Source organism: Cyprinodon tularosa, unplaced genomic scaffold, assembly GCF_016077235.1.
Source record: "Cyprinodon tularosa strain WSP-4 unplaced genomic scaffold, ASM1607723v1 ctg12, whole genome shotgun sequence".
In the NCBI taxonomy this organism is placed as follows: Eukaryota; Metazoa; Chordata; class Actinopteri; order Cyprinodontiformes; family Cyprinodontidae; genus Cyprinodon; species Cyprinodon tularosa.
Genome location: NW_024038003.1, coordinates 1324229 through 1342955, shown reverse-complemented (window position 1 = coordinate 1342955; position 18727 = coordinate 1324229). Strand labels below are relative to the sequence as shown.

General features: G+C 37.0%; 1 protein-coding gene across 2 annotated transcripts in view; it reads left to right on the top strand.

The window, feature by feature from the left end:
* LOC119773497 (protein unc-13 homolog A-like) overlaps positions 1-18727 on the top strand; it is a 52324-nt gene that overhangs the window by 512 nt on the left and 33085 nt on the right. For both annotated transcript variants that reach the window (XM_038270475.1, XM_038270482.1), the window contains exons 2-9: positions 6509-6538; positions 6700-6799; positions 8958-9075; positions 9198-9321; positions 10843-10913; positions 11229-11283; positions 11673-11702; positions 15459-15672. In XM_038270475.1, the coding sequence (XP_038126403.1) occupies positions 6509-6538; positions 6700-6799; positions 8958-9075; positions 9198-9321; positions 10843-10913; positions 11229-11283; positions 11673-11702; positions 15459-15672 (742 nt within the window). The remainder of the gene's footprint in view (positions 1-6508; positions 6539-6699; positions 6800-8957; positions 9076-9197; positions 9322-10842; positions 10914-11228; positions 11284-11672; positions 11703-15458; positions 15673-18727) is intronic.

Sequence of the window (18727 nt, the reverse complement as noted above, 5' to 3'; positions counted from 1 at the left end):
CACAGCAGCTTCAAATGTCTTTTAACTAGAAGTGATGCTGAGAGACTTTCAGTTGACTGAACGGTGCTTCTTTTCACTTTCATTTTATTAAAAATAATAATAATAATAAAAAAGATGTTTTTTTAATTGCATTTTGATAAATGGTAAAATGATCTGCTGGTAGCTAATATGTGGCAATTACCGGACAGGCTGCTGTTGTCTCTTATAGTATTGTTGCGGCTGATGCGTGATTGTGCGCGCGCGCGCGTGTGCGGGTCCACTCATTCATGCGTGGGTAGGAGGAGGAGGAGGAAGAGGAGGAGGGGGAAAGCCCCTGCCGCACCGCTCTGCTGTACTGAGGGGAGCTGGTGGCAGGAGGTGCGCCTCTATGGCACCCCACCCACCCCCTTTCCAATATCCCGTATTCCCCCTAAATAAAAAAAAAAAGGAAAAAAAGTCATGCCATGCGTCACCCCCCCACCCGCCCAAAGTGCACTTGATGCTGTCACTGTTGCCCCTTGGATGAATAAGCATCTGCTGGAGAGCAAACGTGACTGGATCCTCTGCTGTTAAAGGGCGGATAAGGAAAGAGCTTAAATGGGAGATTCTCTCCAGCAGTTCTGTTTGAAACGTTTCTGATTGTTTTATTTTACTGACTAAGAGCTGAATCAGCAACAACCGCTTATGTTGTTTATTAGTTTAGTATAATAATCACTAATGATGGTTACTGTCTGATTGGTCAATTACCTCAAATGAGAAAATCAGTCTGTTGGTTCTGCTGGTAAAACAATTAAATTTCTTAATTACAGTTATAATGCTTATTATTATACAGATGCACTGATGCAAGGAAATATTTCTGTTAGTATATTTTTAAAATGTTACATAAAAAATAAAGTATTTTTTTCTTTTATTGGCCACATTTATTAATTAATTTATATAAAATTATAAGCCACAAAAATTATAAGCATCCAGAGAGATTTTACTTAATAACTGATTTGGGCACGGCCATTCCTTTATTAAACTCTGCCTAATACAACAGAGTTTTGTTTTGTTTTAACTTCTTGTTGTAGCTTGTTGTAGCTGGACAAAAAAAAAAAAAAAAAAAAAACATAAATTACACAAACAAAAAAGCAAAATCATTTAACCCAAAAATTAGGAAATAATACACCTTTCTGCTAATAAAATATATCAGACTCTTTTCAGGATCTACAATAATTTGTTATTTAAATAAAAAAAACTAGACTTATTAGTTTGATTGAAATGTTGAGTGTTTTATTTATGGCTTTATTATTGATGGAATTATTTTGCTGTAAATTACAAACAAACAAACAAAAAAACAACTCATGAACAATGTTGTTTTTTTTATGTACTATACTGTTTGGCAGCACCGTGTAGTTGCAATAATTTCCCCTCATAAACAATGGGTTAGAGAAATGATAGAAAATGTCTTTTTCGACTGATCCAATCCAAAATAAAATAGTACATCCTTTTTTTTTGTCAGAACAACATTGTAAATGAAAAATAAAGATGCTATTCTTTTTCTGTAAAAATGTCCTGGATCATTGCAGGCCCTTAGAAACTTCTCAATAAAGCATAGACTTGTTAGATAAGAAACTTTATTCTTCTGTTACAGTTTTCCCAATCCACCTTTTTTATCATGACTTGTTCTAAAAGTGAAAGATCAGGTGGAAATAATAGCCATGGCGCAGGTACTTTAAGTCCAGTAAAAAGCCATTACAGTGAACAAGATTGAGTTTGACCTCGGGCAAATAAAATTCACTTCCATGCTTTCCAGGAGCAATTTAGGAAAAGGTGGAAAAATTTACTTTTGTCTCTAATAACAGCACTTAAAGTTACTGTGGTGTTTTTCATTTTAATTCATATTCAACTATTTGTGACATAACACATTTAGAACGGTGGATTAGATTTGAAAATAATGACCATTTTACTGGTAATAAGGTCTGATCCATCAGAAATTTCGGACTGATACAGAAACAATCTGTATTAATAAGCACGTTTATTTTGCTCCCTCCAGCTTCTTTATAGATGCTGCTCCACCTCAGCCTGTCCCGTCAGTTCCACCCACTGACTGTCCCTGCTCTGAGTCATTCCCAGATGCCATTAAGACCCAGAGAGTCATTCATTCATAAACACTGGCTGCTGCAGACTACGAGGCTTGGCAGAGAGCCCCTTTCTGTTCTGCTTACATCATTCACGCTTACCTGACTTGAGCTATTTCGGGCCTCTGCTGCACTTTGTGCCTCTGAATAGAAAAACGTCGGCATATCTGCCACCCAAGCAGATTTCAGATACATTAAATCCAAGCAATTTTTTTGAAACCTTTTCCTTCTTTGAAGTCCTGCCCTCTTGTTGTCTTTGGCTGGACACTAAGTCATGCTGTCTGATGTCTCTGTCAGCAGCTGGATTGCTGCTTCTCTCTTCTGCATATGTGATTCCTCAGAATAAGCTTCCGTCTATCCCGATGGAGGCATCCCTCTTTGTGTCATGAAACAGCTGAAGTCAGCTCGCCCTTTTTTTAGTTTTATCTTCCCTGACAGCTAAAGCTGAAGGGTCTGCTTGATTCCCTATTTGGTTTGTTTTCTTGGCAACACCCAGACAGTCCCCATATATCCCATTCTGCTGTGTTGGAGGTAATTTGTGAATGAAGTTAATGCAGGATATTAGTAGCTGCTATTTCAGGTCAGTGGCAGTATCATTTCATTATTTCTTCTTTTTTTTTTTTACTTTAGGCTTCTTTGTTATAACCCACATTTTTCTACATTCAATCTGAATGTCTGTTAACCTCCCAGGCTTTTGTAAATTAATCCTACTGTATGTGTAGATCTGTCTGTTTGTATGAAAACCCTCCTTTTGCAGATGCTTTGGAGATTTTCCCTCACAACTCAGTCTGTCAGAGAGTTTTATGATTTTGTGATAAGCTTTAGCTCTGTGCTTCTGAAAATTAAATTCTTTGGTTATAGATTCCCCTTCTATGCTGTCACAATTCTTTGAGTTTAGGATTAAATTAATTCATTCCTGCATGTATTTCAGCTGCCTTAATTAAATGCCTTGCTTGATTTGCTTTTGGTCTTTTGGGCGTTCTGTTGATGTAGTTTTTGTAAGATTTTGTTTTTGGTAAAAATTACTGCTAGCAAAAATGTTTACACACATTAAACATTTAAACATTCCCAACATTTAATGTATTTCACTGGGATTTTAGTAAAAGACCAACGCAAATTAGTGTGTAAATATACGTAAAGTCTTTTGTGATTTGTTTTTCTTATGATAATAAGAAATATGTGTAAAGGTGTTCAGTTTTTTTGAAGATTCCCAACTTGGACTTTGACTAGGACATTTTAATGCACAATCTTAACCACACCTTTGGAGTTCTGGCTGTAGCCAGGGCTTTTTTCTCATGAAAAAATATATTTTTTTTTAACGAGAAATCCATCATCCCATCTACTCTGATCAGCTTCTCTTTATATGTTGCAGAATAGGAGTCATTGCATGGTCCCATTTGGCCCAAACAACGTGTTGATTCCAAACCCTTTGCGGTTCTTTCAACTGTGTTTTTTTTCACCCACTTTTTCCAAAACGTCTTGATTTGTGGATTGGATGACTAATATTCAGCAGATTCTTCCATCTAAACCTTTTATCTCTGTTGCTCCTCCACAGTTGCTTCTGGTTTTTTGGCTGCCTCTGTGACCAATACTCTGCTTGGTGTCGTGGTAGTTTTGTAATTGTGCCATTGGCTTCATATTTTTGGATGATGGGGTGAAATAGTCTATGCAGTGTTTTAAAAACGTTTCATAAGCTTGCAGAACATTTACAATAGTTTTTTTTTCCAGCTTTCTTTTAATTGTTATTACACTGTCACAAGTACAGAGCAATGAAATGCTCCCCATCCCCTTGGGGAGCAGTGGGCTGCCATTGTGCGGCGCCCAGGGAGCAGTGGGACTCTGCCTGCTTTAGTTAAACTGACTCTGCCTGCTATAGTTAGATTGCTAATGAAAGTAAATAGTTTCAACTGAATTTATTCAAAGGTTTTAGAATAAATGGAAATAAAAAAACAATTCATGCTACCTTTTCAGATAATCGTTTGCATGTATGTCAAACACATAATTTTCCTTCACCTTTACAAGCATAAAATAAATACTTTTACAGTACTCTATACTATATCCATGTTTGCATGTCTTGTGAACATGCAGAGCTTCCCTTGATGTTGCTGATGCTGAATAAAAGCAACGATTATGTAATTTTCTCCTTGCTGCAGGTGCACAGCAAAGAGGCAAGCCACCGCATTTTGCCTGTAACTCCACTAGGAGACAGAAGCTGCGGGTTTATCTTGGGTTTGTGTATGTTATATAAAAAAAAAAGGCTTGGGAAAAGGAAAATTGCCTTGCTGACTCAGGGCAATTGTGCTTTGTGTTGGTTACTATGGTGACCAATAAAAGTGTAAGAAGATTGTAAGCTATGATTAATCTCTAAAGATAGTAAGGTTTAGGTTTTTTTTATGTACCACAGACTTTTTTTTGTCCTATTCTTTAAACGTGTGAGCGCGAGCTACGTAAACATCTGCAGTGTGGCTTGTGTGGACCTCATGGAGTGAAGGTGGTTGAGAGTAGCGGGTAGTGGAACATTAAAAATGCATGTGTGAGTTACGTCACGGCTGGTAAACCACTGCTGCAGAGAGGGAGCCTAGTCTTACAATCCACATAAAAATCCACTAGCACATACTGTTTGATTTTGATCGGAATGCTTCCCTTAAATAGTAAGGAAGAAAAATTAAAAAAATTCCATAAAACTCCTTATAAATTTCAGTTTACATCAAATGTGTGATAAACAAGGGGTTAAAGGGATTGATACCAAATAATAAATATGTGTACTTTGAGATTCATGTTTAAAATATGTGTTTTTAAAGTTTAAGAAACATTAGGTCAGCAGGGTATCGCATTTTTTTTTTCAGAATTTGCATAACTGAATGTTTGCATTGCTCACACTTATGCAATGCTTATAGTGTGTTTGATAAGATCTACCTCTTTGAGCTGATCAAATGTGCCTTATGTTTGGGTATTATGATTATATAAATGTCTGAGCTGTTTATGATATAAAAAATGCGCATTTATGAAGATAAATTTGTCATTTAACAATATTCTAATCTGTCAGTATTAAGTTGGACGGATGCACAGAGAGCTTAGAACAGTATAAAGAACAATTAAAACAAAAAGAGGGGTGAGGAAAATGTAGGTGCTTCTTTGTTTCTCACAACTCATTTGCAAAAAAAGTGAGCAAAATGTTATGTAACATGTTTAATTAGCCTTGGGAATGCATATCATTACAATTTGCTGGTGCAAATTGTAATGATATTGAAATTTTGGTCAGAGTCTACCATAATATCAGGTGTGAAAATGTGTTAAGATCCTTTAAACCTTTTAATAGTAAACATAAAAACCCAGAATTTTAGATTATTTCACTGGGATTTTGATTTATAGACCAACATGAAACTGTGGTCTAAAATTGCCTATTATTTTCATAATAATTATAGAAAACAAGACACTAATAAGCATGACAGGCATTAGTATTCAGTATTCCTAGCCCCACTGATGAAATGTCCCCCTATAGCTTAATGCTACCACGACCATGTTTCAGTGTGATCAAGGTTATATTCTGCTTTCTACTAGGGCTAGGCAATTAAAAGCAGTTGTAATATAATCACAATTTAGAAAAATAGAATTTTAGATTTGTAGAGAAACTCAATTTTAATCACATTACATTAAACAACTCCAGCCATTTAAGGGGCATTAATTAGATGGAAAGAGAGAGTTGAAGCTAGCATGCAGACTAAAATGACAGTTGAAGCAAGAACTTTTTCACCGATAGGTTACGCTAAAGTCCTTCGTCAAGCAACTCTGGAAAATCAAGCTTTCAAGGTCATGAATAAAATGAAACCCTGGGTGGAAACATGTACACGCTTGCGCTTATTGCAAAGGAAAATTGCAATGAAATCGCAGTTGCAACATTGGTTGAAAATAATCGCAATTTTGATTTGTGGCAGCCATGTTTTCCACTTTATATAGATCAGGCGCCCCAATGTCCTTATAGTGAGTAGTCGGCGATCAGCCGGTACTGACACGTCAGACTGAAAATCAGCCTCTGTTTATGCTATTAAATGGGGGGGGGGAGCAAAAAGCCTGTGTTCACTGTGACTCTGAAAGCTAATAAATGCACATAAACCTATATTATTTTATTTAGGGGTATCGAAACCAAGTGGATGTTAAATAGAAAAACATGCATTTTAAAAACCCACATCATTCTATTAAAATACTACTAGAATTATTCTTTTACACTCTGTTTTATATATTTTACTGTTGGTGAAAGGCTTTGATTCACTGCTCCGCATGTCACTTTGACTCCTATTTTAGTATATTGCAAACCTCCTTGGTTTGTCCTCTCTAAAAACAGAGGACACGTAAGCATGAAACAGATGGTGTTTCTGTGTGTCACCATGTCCCTCTCTGTGTTCCCACAGTGAAGAAAGCCAAGCTGGATGGACCCCAAGGTAAGACCTAGGTACATGGAAATAATAGGAGGAGGTGTTTTTTTTTTTATATATCTGAGCTTAAAGTTATGAATTGTGTCAAATAGGATGTATATTCAAAGATAAAATCAAATTTCTCTGTCTCAGGGTTCCCCTTCTTCTCTGTCTTTTTCTCCTTGCAGAAAAGTTTAACACTTATGTGACTCTCAAGGTTCAAAATGTGAAGAGCACAACCATTGCTGTCAGGGGCAACCTGCCCTGCTGGGAGCAGGACTTCATGTTGTGAGTCCTTCAGCAGCTTCCCTCTGTCACACATCGTTCCACGTCAGCCTCCTCTCATTCACCCATCATCCACTTTTCCCTCCACTGCTGCTGGAATACTTGATTACTATCAGCTTTCATTGCACTTTCTTCCTACTTCTTCATTCTAAGTGCCCGTTCTGCCGGTATTGTTTCTCGCAGCTCTTTCTACTCCTCCATTGGCGATCTCCTGCTCTTCTTCATCTGCTCTACCACGATACCTCTCATCCTCATTCTCAACCTTGGCTTCCTTCCACCCCTTCTTTCCTCTCTTCTGTCACTTCCCTGCATGCAGCCTGTTCATCTTCATCTCACCCTCACCTCCTTCTCTCCCCACTCTGTACTAACCCCATTACCCCCCCGCCGTTGTCTCCCTTTCTCCTCCTCACTGCAGTTTTCTTCTTCACACTTGATATTTAGCCATTTATTCCTATTGCATCCTTTTATTTCATCTTATATTCTTTTAGATATCGAATGATATCTTGTTGCTGCTGCTAATATTACACAACACCAAATATTTGGATGGCAGAATGATTCAGTGTTGACAGTGTAGCTGCATATGGGCGGTGAAGGGTGAGAATCATTTAGCGGGATGTGGGCTGCAGCAGGCAGGATTACTGCGGAGTCCTCTGCATCTGTATGATGTTTGGAGGCGTACAGCATTGTAGCGGGGTTGCATCAGTAGAGCTGTGTTATGTAATGTTTGGGCTACAGAAAGGGACTCATGTCCTCCCTCAAACCGACTCAGTTACCTCAGTCACTGCCTTAAATCAGACAGGCACTTTTCTTAAATAAAAAAGGAGGAACACAGATATGGCAAGACTACTCCCTCTATTTCTTAATTAAAGTTTCCTCTTTGTCCCTCCAGACAGGCGATACAATCACCACCTCCCTTTCTTCTCTTCTTCATCACTTTCCTCATCACTTTCCATCCTTTCCTTCTGCTGTCTAATAAAGGATTTATATTAGATTGTTGTCGCTTTGCTCCCAATGTATCAGCCTATATATTAGACCCAAACAACATGTAATACTGTTTGTCATGTTTATGAGAGGCACAATATGAGAAGCACCAGAAACCAAGAAATCAGAACACAAGCTTGGGTGTATTTTATAGCGATTTTTCTGATTGATCAACAGAAATGTTGGACAATTGTGTTTGAAAGGATTTTAATTCATGGACGTAAAACATTCTAAATGACTTGAATTCCGTCGTCCCTTACTTTTATACCTTTTAATAAGTTATTGCAACAAACTCCCTCTCAAAAACAAACAAAACAAAATGATTAACTAAATTAAATGTATTCGCTTCCCATTTTACAGTTTAACAGGCTGACACTAATAGCATCTAAACTTGCAATAAATTATTTCATTTCTGGGTGAAATACTGAAAGCTGTTTCCACTTTTAACCCTGTCAGTATTTTAAACCAGGGGTTCCTAAACAAATTATTTTTAATAACAAATAATCAAAAGTCTAGATGTTATGACAGTATTCCATTCAATTCATTTTATGTTTATAGCATCAAAAAAACAAGTCATCTCAAGGTACTTTACAAAGAATTTAATTAAGTCATAAAGACAGACTTGCTAAAAAGTTTATTTCTAATGAAACCCAGCTAATTGCAGTAATTGATTTTGGATGATCATGGATGAGCATTTTGTGACAATGGACATTTGCTTGTATTTTGTTGCTGACTCTACGGCAATTCCTCACACTCAGCATGCTTGCAGTGACAGTGGAGAGGAAAAACTCCATATTAACAGGAACAAACCGCCAGCAGAACCAGGCTCAGTGTGAGCGGCTTTCCGCAAAGGCAGACTTTGGGTACTAGGAGACAGAAGCAGAGACACAAAAAGAGAATAGTAGCACTGATCCATAAACACTTTCTCTGTTTGGGAAGGAAACAGTTAAGCAGGCAAAAGGAAAGAAAGCACATACAGTAAGTTACTGTAAAAGCTGAGCCTATATGTATGTTTAGGAGAGAAACAAGACTAAACACTGAAAAACAGTCCCAACTCTCTTATCTGTGAGAGTAAAAAATAATTAAATTGTACTTTTTCTATTTATTTATTTTTTGCTTTAGCTGTCTTGAAATCATAGTGTTTTTATTTTGATTTTTCTCCTTTTGTTTTGTTTTATAGTGAGATCAACCGCCTGGACCTGGGCCTGACAGTGGAAGTGTGGAACAAAGGATTAATCTGGGACACCATGGTCGGAACCGTGTGGATTCCCCTCCGCAGCATCAGACAGTCAAATGAGGTTTGCTATAACCACCCCTACTGTGAAGTTTGAGAACCCTCTATACGCACTCTGATCTTCAGTTTTCAGTAAAAAGGTTTATGAAATATGTCCTACATTACTTACAATCTTTACGCACACAGGAAGGTCCAGGGGAGTGGCTTACACTGGACTCTCAAGTCATAATGGCTGACAGCGAAATCTGTGGAACCAAAGACCCCACTCTACACCTGGTGCTGCTTGATACACGCTTTGAACTGCCACTAGGTGAGACTACCAGAGAAAGACAGATGAGCCAGAAATTGTACTAAAGTAAGAGTAGCAGTCCTTCTATATATTAATTTAAAGGTTTTAATGGATTTTCATGAATCTTTGAAAAGACCCGCCCTCTGCAATAACAAAATGCACCAGCACAACCCTGAACCTGCTACAGAGAGGGAACGTCATTTAAACACGTGTGAGAGCGTGCACAAGCCCATTTCTCTTCATGCACGCTCTTTTAAAAATTGCTGTTTGCATCACTCATACAAGCTTACTTTCCAAATTAAGTTTAGCTAATTTTCCACCATGCAGACTCATCAGTAAGAGAAAATGGGGACGAGCACGTAGGACAGCCTTACGTAAACATATCACCAGAATGATTGACAATTAGGAGGACCATTTATTTTCATCATCCACTCAGAAGAAGATCAATCTCCACTATATCTTTAAGTAAATAAAGACATGCTAAAAGTACCGTGTAACTATTTGAACATAAGGTTTAATTTAATGTAAAATAAAATCGAATTAAAAACACAGAAATATACAATCATGTGCAAATGTTGGTGTTTTTCAGTTATTAACAATAAATTACCCCACTAATACGTTTTACTGACAGAAAATAAGATAAATATTTGCACAGCAAAACAAATTTAGAAAAAAAAATTATCACAAAAAGTGTGTATTCTAAAAGGAGGTTGCACTGTTTGACAAACTGTAGGTGTGTCTGATGCATTTTGGTTAAAATGTCCTTGGTCTTTTTTTCACTGAGGTGATTGGTGTAGCCGGTGATTTGACTCAAGTAGGAGAAACATTACCTTAAAAAGTGGTAGCAGAAAATATGATAAAAAAAAAAAAAACAACCTCTATAAGTATCTCTTTTAATTTAGCCTAGAACATGTAACAGTAGGTATTATCTGCTTGCTTCAGCTTTCAGTGAAGTCAAATAATAGGTGGAAGATGGTTTATTTCAACGTGAAGTCACAGGAAATCCTTGCTCCTGTTGGCTTGGGTTTGGAGCAAATAAATTATGCCCGTCAGTATGTTTTCACAATGAACAGTGACAAATGAGCCCTGAAAGCTGCCTGATTAATTACCCTGACCCAGTTTTAGGTTTTATAGTTAGTACCAGTAGGAGTGCTTGTTCTCTTTCCATCCTGGTGATCAAGCTGTGCTCCTCTTAGCATTGATTAGGTGTCATCTCCATCCTGTTTCCTCTTCCTCGAATCAATAATGTACACCTGACTCCTCTATATGTGGACCCTGCCTATTTATAGAGGTTTGGCTCTGAGGCTGTTGGTAATAAGGGCCAGTTTTAAATATAGAGCTTTGAGGTCAAGCCAAAGCATCTTGATCTGTATTTCTGTTCTATTTAAAAAAAAAAAAAAGGCTATCAGAGCAGGACTTGTTACCCACGGTTCAGAGTCATTTAGCAGGCGGTTTTGTGGGGTTTATTCAAAGGGATTCAGTTGTATTAGGTTTATTTTAGTAGGTTGTGTCAACTGAATTTGACCTGATGATTGTTTTCAGATATCCCAGAGGATGAGGCTCGCTACTGGGCCAAAAAACTGGAGCAGCTCAATGCCATGAGGGACCAAGATGTAAGCCTGTTTGTTTTAACACCCCAACATCGTCTTGCAGTAAAGGCACAAGCTAAAACGGTTAATTAAAGAGCAGGTTGCAAATACATGGTAAACTTATCTGATTTTTGTGTTGAGAAAAATATGAATGCATTAATTTTCATCCACCATACAATTAAGATACAATTTCTATGAATAAAATTCGTAGTTGTATGAAGTTGTAGTTGGTTTTTTGCAACACTTTGTTAATAACCAGTTTATTGTTCTGTATTTACCAGCTAATTCCCCCTGTAATGATCCTTTTTTTTTTATCTCCTCTGCTTCTTTTACAAGCAGTACTCATACCAGGAGGAGCAGGAACGCCCTCTCCGTGTACCAGGAACGCAGTGCTGTAAGAGACCTGCCGCTGATTGTGCAAAACTGATAAATATCCATTTAAGTGTAATCAGATTTCTTTAACTCAGCTTCTATTGTTTTGTGTTTGACCACACATGGGTTGTTTGTGTCGGGCAGAAACAGGTCTGATTCACTGCATTAGAAGGGATCAATAGTGCTATCAAATGTCTGGAGTCAAGCTCCTTAAAAGTGCCCACGTTTTTCTAATGTCTGCCATGTTAGTAGAGTTTGCTAAATCAGCTGTCTTTGGCCATGGAGAAACTCTTTCCATTCGCTGCCTGCATCAACTGGCAATGTTGATGCACTAATGGTGGGAATGCATGTATGACTTCGAGCACTAGTCTATGTCATGATCAATACTAGCTCTCTTCTGTTTATTTGCAGGTAACTGGAGCCTTTGGGGAGATCAGCAAAGTAAGTGCACCATATTTTTGTACTGGACTCTTTTTGATTTAAAAAAATCAAAGTAGAAGAAAATACCTCTACTTTCTTGAAGACTATAGCTGTTTGCATGATGCTAATTGCTCATACTGTGCAATTTATGCAGAAAAAAAAGCTCTTGAAAGCTCAGTTCAGTTCAGTTCAGTAGCTTTTATTTGTCCCAGTATAGGCAATTTTGTGCAGTAGTAGTACACCTTTCACACACATGTTCACATTTCACAAATCACAGATAAAAAAATAAAAGAAGCACAAGAGACACATAAATATTTAAAAGATAAAAGTAAGGTGGATAAAAGAGACAGAAATGTAAAAAAAATAAAATAAATAATAAAAAGTAAATAAATATGTGCAAATGAGAGCATAGACCTGAATGCATGCAACATATGGCTATCTGCTTTTCCTGGTAGAGTTTAGCAGCTGAAGAGCAGAGGGAATAAAGGAGTGTTTGTATCTGTTGGTCCGAACTGGTGGGTATTTAAAACGGGAACCAGAGGGTAGGAACTGAAATTCGTTATGTAGGGGATGGGTATAATTATCCAAAATGGACTCAGCCTTCCTGATTACCTGATCTTTATATATTTCAGTCATGTTTTTCTGTTGAACACCCGTGATTTTACTACACACCTTAATAATCTTAGATATGGCTGGTGGTGTTTTTGGCAAAGAAGATAAAATTTATTGGAAACCAGTCATGGGGAGGAGACGTTGGTGATAGAATGGTTCTTGTAAAAAAAAAAAAAAAAAAAGAAAGATAGATTTTAGACGTGATTATAACATATAAGGATTTCTGATATAATAACAAACTAGTATATAGAAAAAAATTTAATTATGTTATGATTAAAACACATTTTTTCTACAGTTAATTCTTTTAATCTTTAAGTAAATTAGATTAATTACTGTTGCTTGTAATGTGCAACATGGCCTCTTTATTCAAAAAAGAACATTCCAAATCTCTGAACAGATGTTGATGCCGTCGTTTTGAGGAATGCCTCAGCAAGACTTCAAATTTCCTATTAATTGCATAGATAATCAAAAGTGAAATACTTTTTTCCTTTTACTTTCATGATCTTACTGCCTCTAAAGAGTGGACAAATACTTATAAAGGAATTGATGCTACTGCTCCTCTATGTTGGACCTGATGCACACATATCTGCATGTGTTTAAAGAAAACTGCTTTATGAATCTGGAGCTGTTATACACCAGTATTGGTTACAAAGAGAGACAAAAAGGTTTTGTGGCTTTGTGAATTTCCACTAATGTGTTTCATTAGATGTTGGATTAAATAATGCGTATTAAGTACAGACTGTTTAATGGGCAACAATCGACATGGTCTCTCCTCCTACATTCTAATGGTTCACCTTGAAACACCCTTTAAAACAAGCTGTAATTGCTGTTTGTCACAAAAAGTAATTTTTGGGAAACATTTTTTCCTACATTTAAGTTTATTATAGCATGGAATATAACAACAAGAAACTTCATTTCTAAAGAAACCTTGCTTGTTATCTTAGATATTCAAAACAGTGAAATATTTTTTTCTTGGTAAAAGGAATTTCATCATAACGTCTGCTGATTCTTTCATTTTAAGCAGGAAACCCATTTAAGATAGACAAAGCTATAACAATGTTTGCCAGAGTCAAAACAGAAAACTTTTAATTGCTTAGAAAAAAAGGCAGCTTTTCTCTGTCACTTTTCCCTTTGTGGTGATCGACAGGTCATGTTATATAAGTACCTGTCAGACTCACCCACACAGCTGCTGCTGCTCAGAGGAAAACAGATAAAGGTGTTCAAACAGAGAAACTGAGACTAGTAGCAAAAGGAAAACTCTTTAAATAGTTTTTAAGGGGTTAGCACTGCAATAACCCTAGACGTCATTTGCCTTTCAGAGTGCTGAAGATGATGGATTACCATAAATGATTAATAGATAGCTTGTTTGGCTTTTGAATACTTCAAACTATAAAAGCATTTCAGCACTTTCCTCTGGGATGGTAATTGTTGATCTATAAACACCACAGAAATATAAATCATCTATTTAGCTGGCACATTAAATTAGTGTTCATCATGTGTTTTATGTGTGAATGCTTTCTGTAGGACTAGTATAGGGATCCTACACAGAGAGGGGAAAAAAGATGGAATTGGCTTTCACTATTTTAGGTCTCTGAAAGTCTTTATGTGCTATGTCTTTATGTGTCATTTTTAGGCACTAGTTGCTGTCAGTAGTCTGTCAGACAGGAAATGAGGTTGGAGAGGAGTGGGGGGGTGGGGGGACATGCCGAAGGGTCACCAGCTGGTGGCAGCATCAAAGACAAAAGCGTCCATACATGGGTCGCACACTGTTATTGGGTTTTTTTTATTCTTCATGTTTGCTTTATGCTTCTCTTTGTCTTTCCTTAATTCACTTGTTCTTACATATTTTCATTTTTATTCCCTTCATTTCTTGTCCCCCTGTATCTTGTATTATTTCTATCGCTCATCCTTTTGCCTGGTGTTCCTTCTGTGGGTTTATAGTGAGATTTGCAGAAACTGTACCCACCATCTGCAGATATTTGGGATTTTACAGAGGAGTGCACAAAATGTATATTTCTAACAAATTTTTCCTCCACCATGGTATGAGAAAATTTGCCTTGTAGATTTAAAAAATAAAACAAAAGAAAAAAAAGTGTTATTAACCTAATGCATGTTTGCACAGAGAGGGGCTGTGACACTGTGTGTTCTTGCCACTAGGTTCCTCAGAACAGTGTGTTGCAGCCAGCTATCACCTGTGTACATCAGCTGTGTCGCAAGTAGTACTCTCTGTATGATGTGAAACACAACAGAACTATTTTAATGAACAGGATTTACCACCAAGCAGTTTTGTGTCAGTATGCAGTTGTAAAAACTAAACTTTTATCTGATGTTTCCAGTGGATATCCGCTTACAGTTAGTAAAAAAGGTGTAAAGGTATAACTTTATACTTTTTTATTAATCCAATACTATATAAATGCAGGGCCAATTTTGCAGACAGTTTGTTGTATTATCTGCTATCTAATCAACTTTTTAAGTAGACCTATGAAGATACAATTCAGCAATCAATTCACCTAAAGATAAATGCAAGGATGAGTTGTCAAGATCCTGTAAAGACATTAGTCCTTAGACACGGGAGATGTTGTACAAGTGAGGAGGGTGTTCGGGGGCCGGCGCTGCAATGCAAATAAGCGTGAATCTGTAACTAAAGTATCAACCTCACCAGACTGGGATGTATCTGAAATTAATACCAACTTAATGTCAATATTGTATATATTTTGGATTGATCTGCCCAACCCCCATTTTGCACTGGGTTTACCTTGAATATGTGCAGAAATCTGTGAAGTCAAGTATGTCTCTGTTACTTTGAGCCTTTACTTTGATTATATTCTAGCCTTTTTTATTAGTTCTTCCTTTCCTGCTGTCTTTCTGTTTTGTTGCCAGTTTAAGGCAGCCCCACCATTAAATATCTGACAGGATTTAGTAATCAACAGCTCTTGTTTTAAAATGGTGTAAAACAGCTGAGATTTTGGTGGAGTTTGGGTCTAAAAGCAAAGTCTGTCTTTTTTTGTATATATCAGGAAGGCAATTTGAAAATCCTGCCAACCAATCCCAGGGTTGGTAAAATACATATAACTTTAAAATGATTAGTATTGTTGAGATTATCTCTCTTATGTCTTGCCTGCCATTAACTTTTTCCCTTTCCTGCTTTTCTGTGTTTCTGTGCAGATGAGGACCCAGACAGCGCTGTTGATGATAGGGACAGCGACTACCGCAGCGAAACCAGTAACAGCATTCCACCTCCCTACTACAGTACATCCCAACCCAATGCCTCTGTTCACCAGTATCCCATCAACCACCAGCATCGCAGCTCCAGAAGCTTCTCATATCCACGCTCCGGGAACAACCAAGATCTCGACTACCATCATCAACGGACAATCAGGTTTGTACCTTTACAAAAGACCATCTTTATTTATTTATGTTTACTTTGGCCTTAACATTTCTCTTTCCACATAAAAAAATGTCTTCAGATCCAAATATAACTAAGAGTTTAGGGCTTGATTATTTGAAATGCAAACTTTTGCAGAAAATTTTTAGATTTCATGTGCAGCTAATGAGAACTATTTGATCTGCAGACATAATAAATGGCTGTAAGTGTTTTAAATAAGTGTTTTAATTTCTTATCTGGAGATGCTTTATAAATGCAGTATTTAATTCATCCTAATTTATACTTCAACTACATTATTTTTCTTTGATTTGCAACATTGATTCTATTCCAAAAAGGTTAAAAAACAATCCACTGGACTTTGTTTCTACAGGTGCTGGTCATAAAATTAGAATATCATGAAAAAGTAGATTGATTTCAGTAATTCCATTTAAAAAGTGAAACTTGTATATTATATTCATACATTACATACAAACTCATATATTTCAGATGTTTATTTTGTTTAATTTTGATGATTACAAATGACAACAAATGAAAATCTCAAATTCGTCATATCAGAAAATTAGAATATTGTGAAAAGGTTCAAAATTGATGGCCCCTGGTGCCACACTCTAATCAGCTAATTAACTCAAACCACCTGCAAAAGCCTTTAAATGGTCTTTCAGTCTAGTTCTATAGGCTACACAATCATGGGGAAGACTGCTGACTTGACAGTTGTCCAAAAGACGACCATCGACACCTTGCACAAGGAGGGCAAGACACAAAAGGTCATCGCTAAAGAGGCTGGCTGTTCACAGATCTCAGTGTCCAAGCACATTAATAGAGAGGCGAAGGGAAGGAAAAGATGTGGTCGAAAAAAGTGTACAAGCAAGAGAGATAACCGCACCCTGGAGAGGATTGTGAAACAAAACCCCTTCAAAAATGTGGGGGAGATTCACAAAGAGTGGACTGCAGCTGGAGTGAGTGCTTCAAGAACCACCACACACAGACGTATGAAAGACATGGGTTTCTGCTGTCGCATTCCTTGTGTCAAGCCACTCTTGAACCACAGACAGCGTCAGAAGCGTCTAAAGAGAAACAGGACTGGACTGCTGGTGAGTGGTCCAAAGTCATGTTCTCTGATGAAAGTAAATTTTGCATTTCCTTTGGAAATCAAGGTCCCAGAGTCTGGAGGAAAAGAAGAGAGGCACTTCATCCACGTTGCTTGAAGTCCAGTGTAAAGTTTCCACAGTCAGTGATGGTTTGGGGTGCCATGTCATCTGCTGGTGTTGGTCCATTGTGTTTTCTGAGGTCCAGGGTCAACGCAGCCACATACCAGGAAGTTTTAGAGCACTTCATGCTTCCTGCAGCTGACCAACTTTTTGGAGATGCAGATTTCATTTTCCAACAGGACTTGGCACCTGCACACAGTGCCAAAGCTACCAGTACCTGGTTGAAGGACCATGGTATCCCTGTTCTTAATTGGCCAGCAAACTCTCCTGACCTTAACCCCATAGAAAATCTATGGGGTATTGTGAAGAAGAAGATGCAATACACCAGACCCAACAATTCAGAAGAGCTAAAAGCCACTATTAGAGCAACCTGGGCTATCATAACACCTGAGCAGTGCCACAGACTGATCGACTCCATGCCACGCCGCATTGCTGCAGTAATACAGGCCAAAGGAGGCCCAACTAAATACTGAGTGCTGTACATGCTCATACTTTTCAGTTGGCCAACATTTCTATAAATCCTTTGTTTTTATTGGTCTTCAGTAATATTCTAATTTTCTGATATGATGAATTTGAGATTTTCATTTGTTGTCATTTGTAATCATCAAAATTAAACAAAATAAACATCTGAAATATATGAGTTTGTATGTAATGTATGAATATAATATACAAGTTTCACTTTTTAAATGGAATTACTGAAATCAATCTACTTTTTCATGATATTCTAATTTTATGACCAGCACCTGTAAGTTTGAAGATGTTTCGCTTCCCATCCAGGAAGCTTTTTGGAAACAAAGTCCAGTGGTTTGTTTTTCAACTTTTTTGGAATGACTATGACCTGCATGACTCAGAATATTCCCCATCAACATTGATTCTAACATTTTATATATCAATATTTTTACTCACAATAAAATGAATAAAATAAAAATATAAATAATAAAAATGACTATTTAACTACTTTTTAGGCTTCAATCAACTTAAAATTCAGGTTGAACCGGATCATTATTTCAAAATTAATTACCTTACATATGGAAAGTAAGACTTGAGCATCAAATGATAATAACTCTACCGAAGATAAAGATGTTAACACTAAAGAACATTAATACTTATTGTAAAGACTTATGATGACTCCACTATCTATGAAGGGGAAACAAGAGAAATGCTATCTGAGAGTAGTTAGTTCAGAGACCTGACACACCGGCTACCTACCCTAGAAATGAAAAGTGCTCTGAGGTGAGCCTAGTCTGTAAGTCAAAAAGAAATGCAGACAAAATTAGATAAACATTGACATTCCTGATCTGTTTCTGATAACAATGCTAGTTTAGAAAGGCACAAGAGGTGTTACTTTACCCAACATTTCTGTGCATCTATGTAATATATCATGAATGGAAGGAGCTGAAGTCTGACTTTTACACTTATGATTAGCTTTTGTTTTATTTGTAATAGTCTATTAGTTGGTGTTTAACATTAATGCAGTGGTCAAATTTTTATTCAGAAACCACATCTGTGATGCCACTCGAACTCTAAACATCTTTAAGTAATTTCTATTTTTTTTTTTACTTATAGTCTTTTCAAACTAGTACTACTAATGGCTCAGGCACTGGGAAAAAAAGTCAAGTTAATTGAAGAAAATTATTATTTGTATGATTTAATAATTGAAAGGTCTCTTATGTACTTACCTAGGGAACCTTATGATCACAAACAGCTTCTGTTGGTCCATTATTGATCCAGCTGCTGACTCCCCTATAGCCATTAGTTCTATATGTGGCATGAATTGTATTGTCTCTGTCCCTGAGACTCGGTTTGTTCATTTCCTTAAAGCCAAGACTGATTAAAGAGAT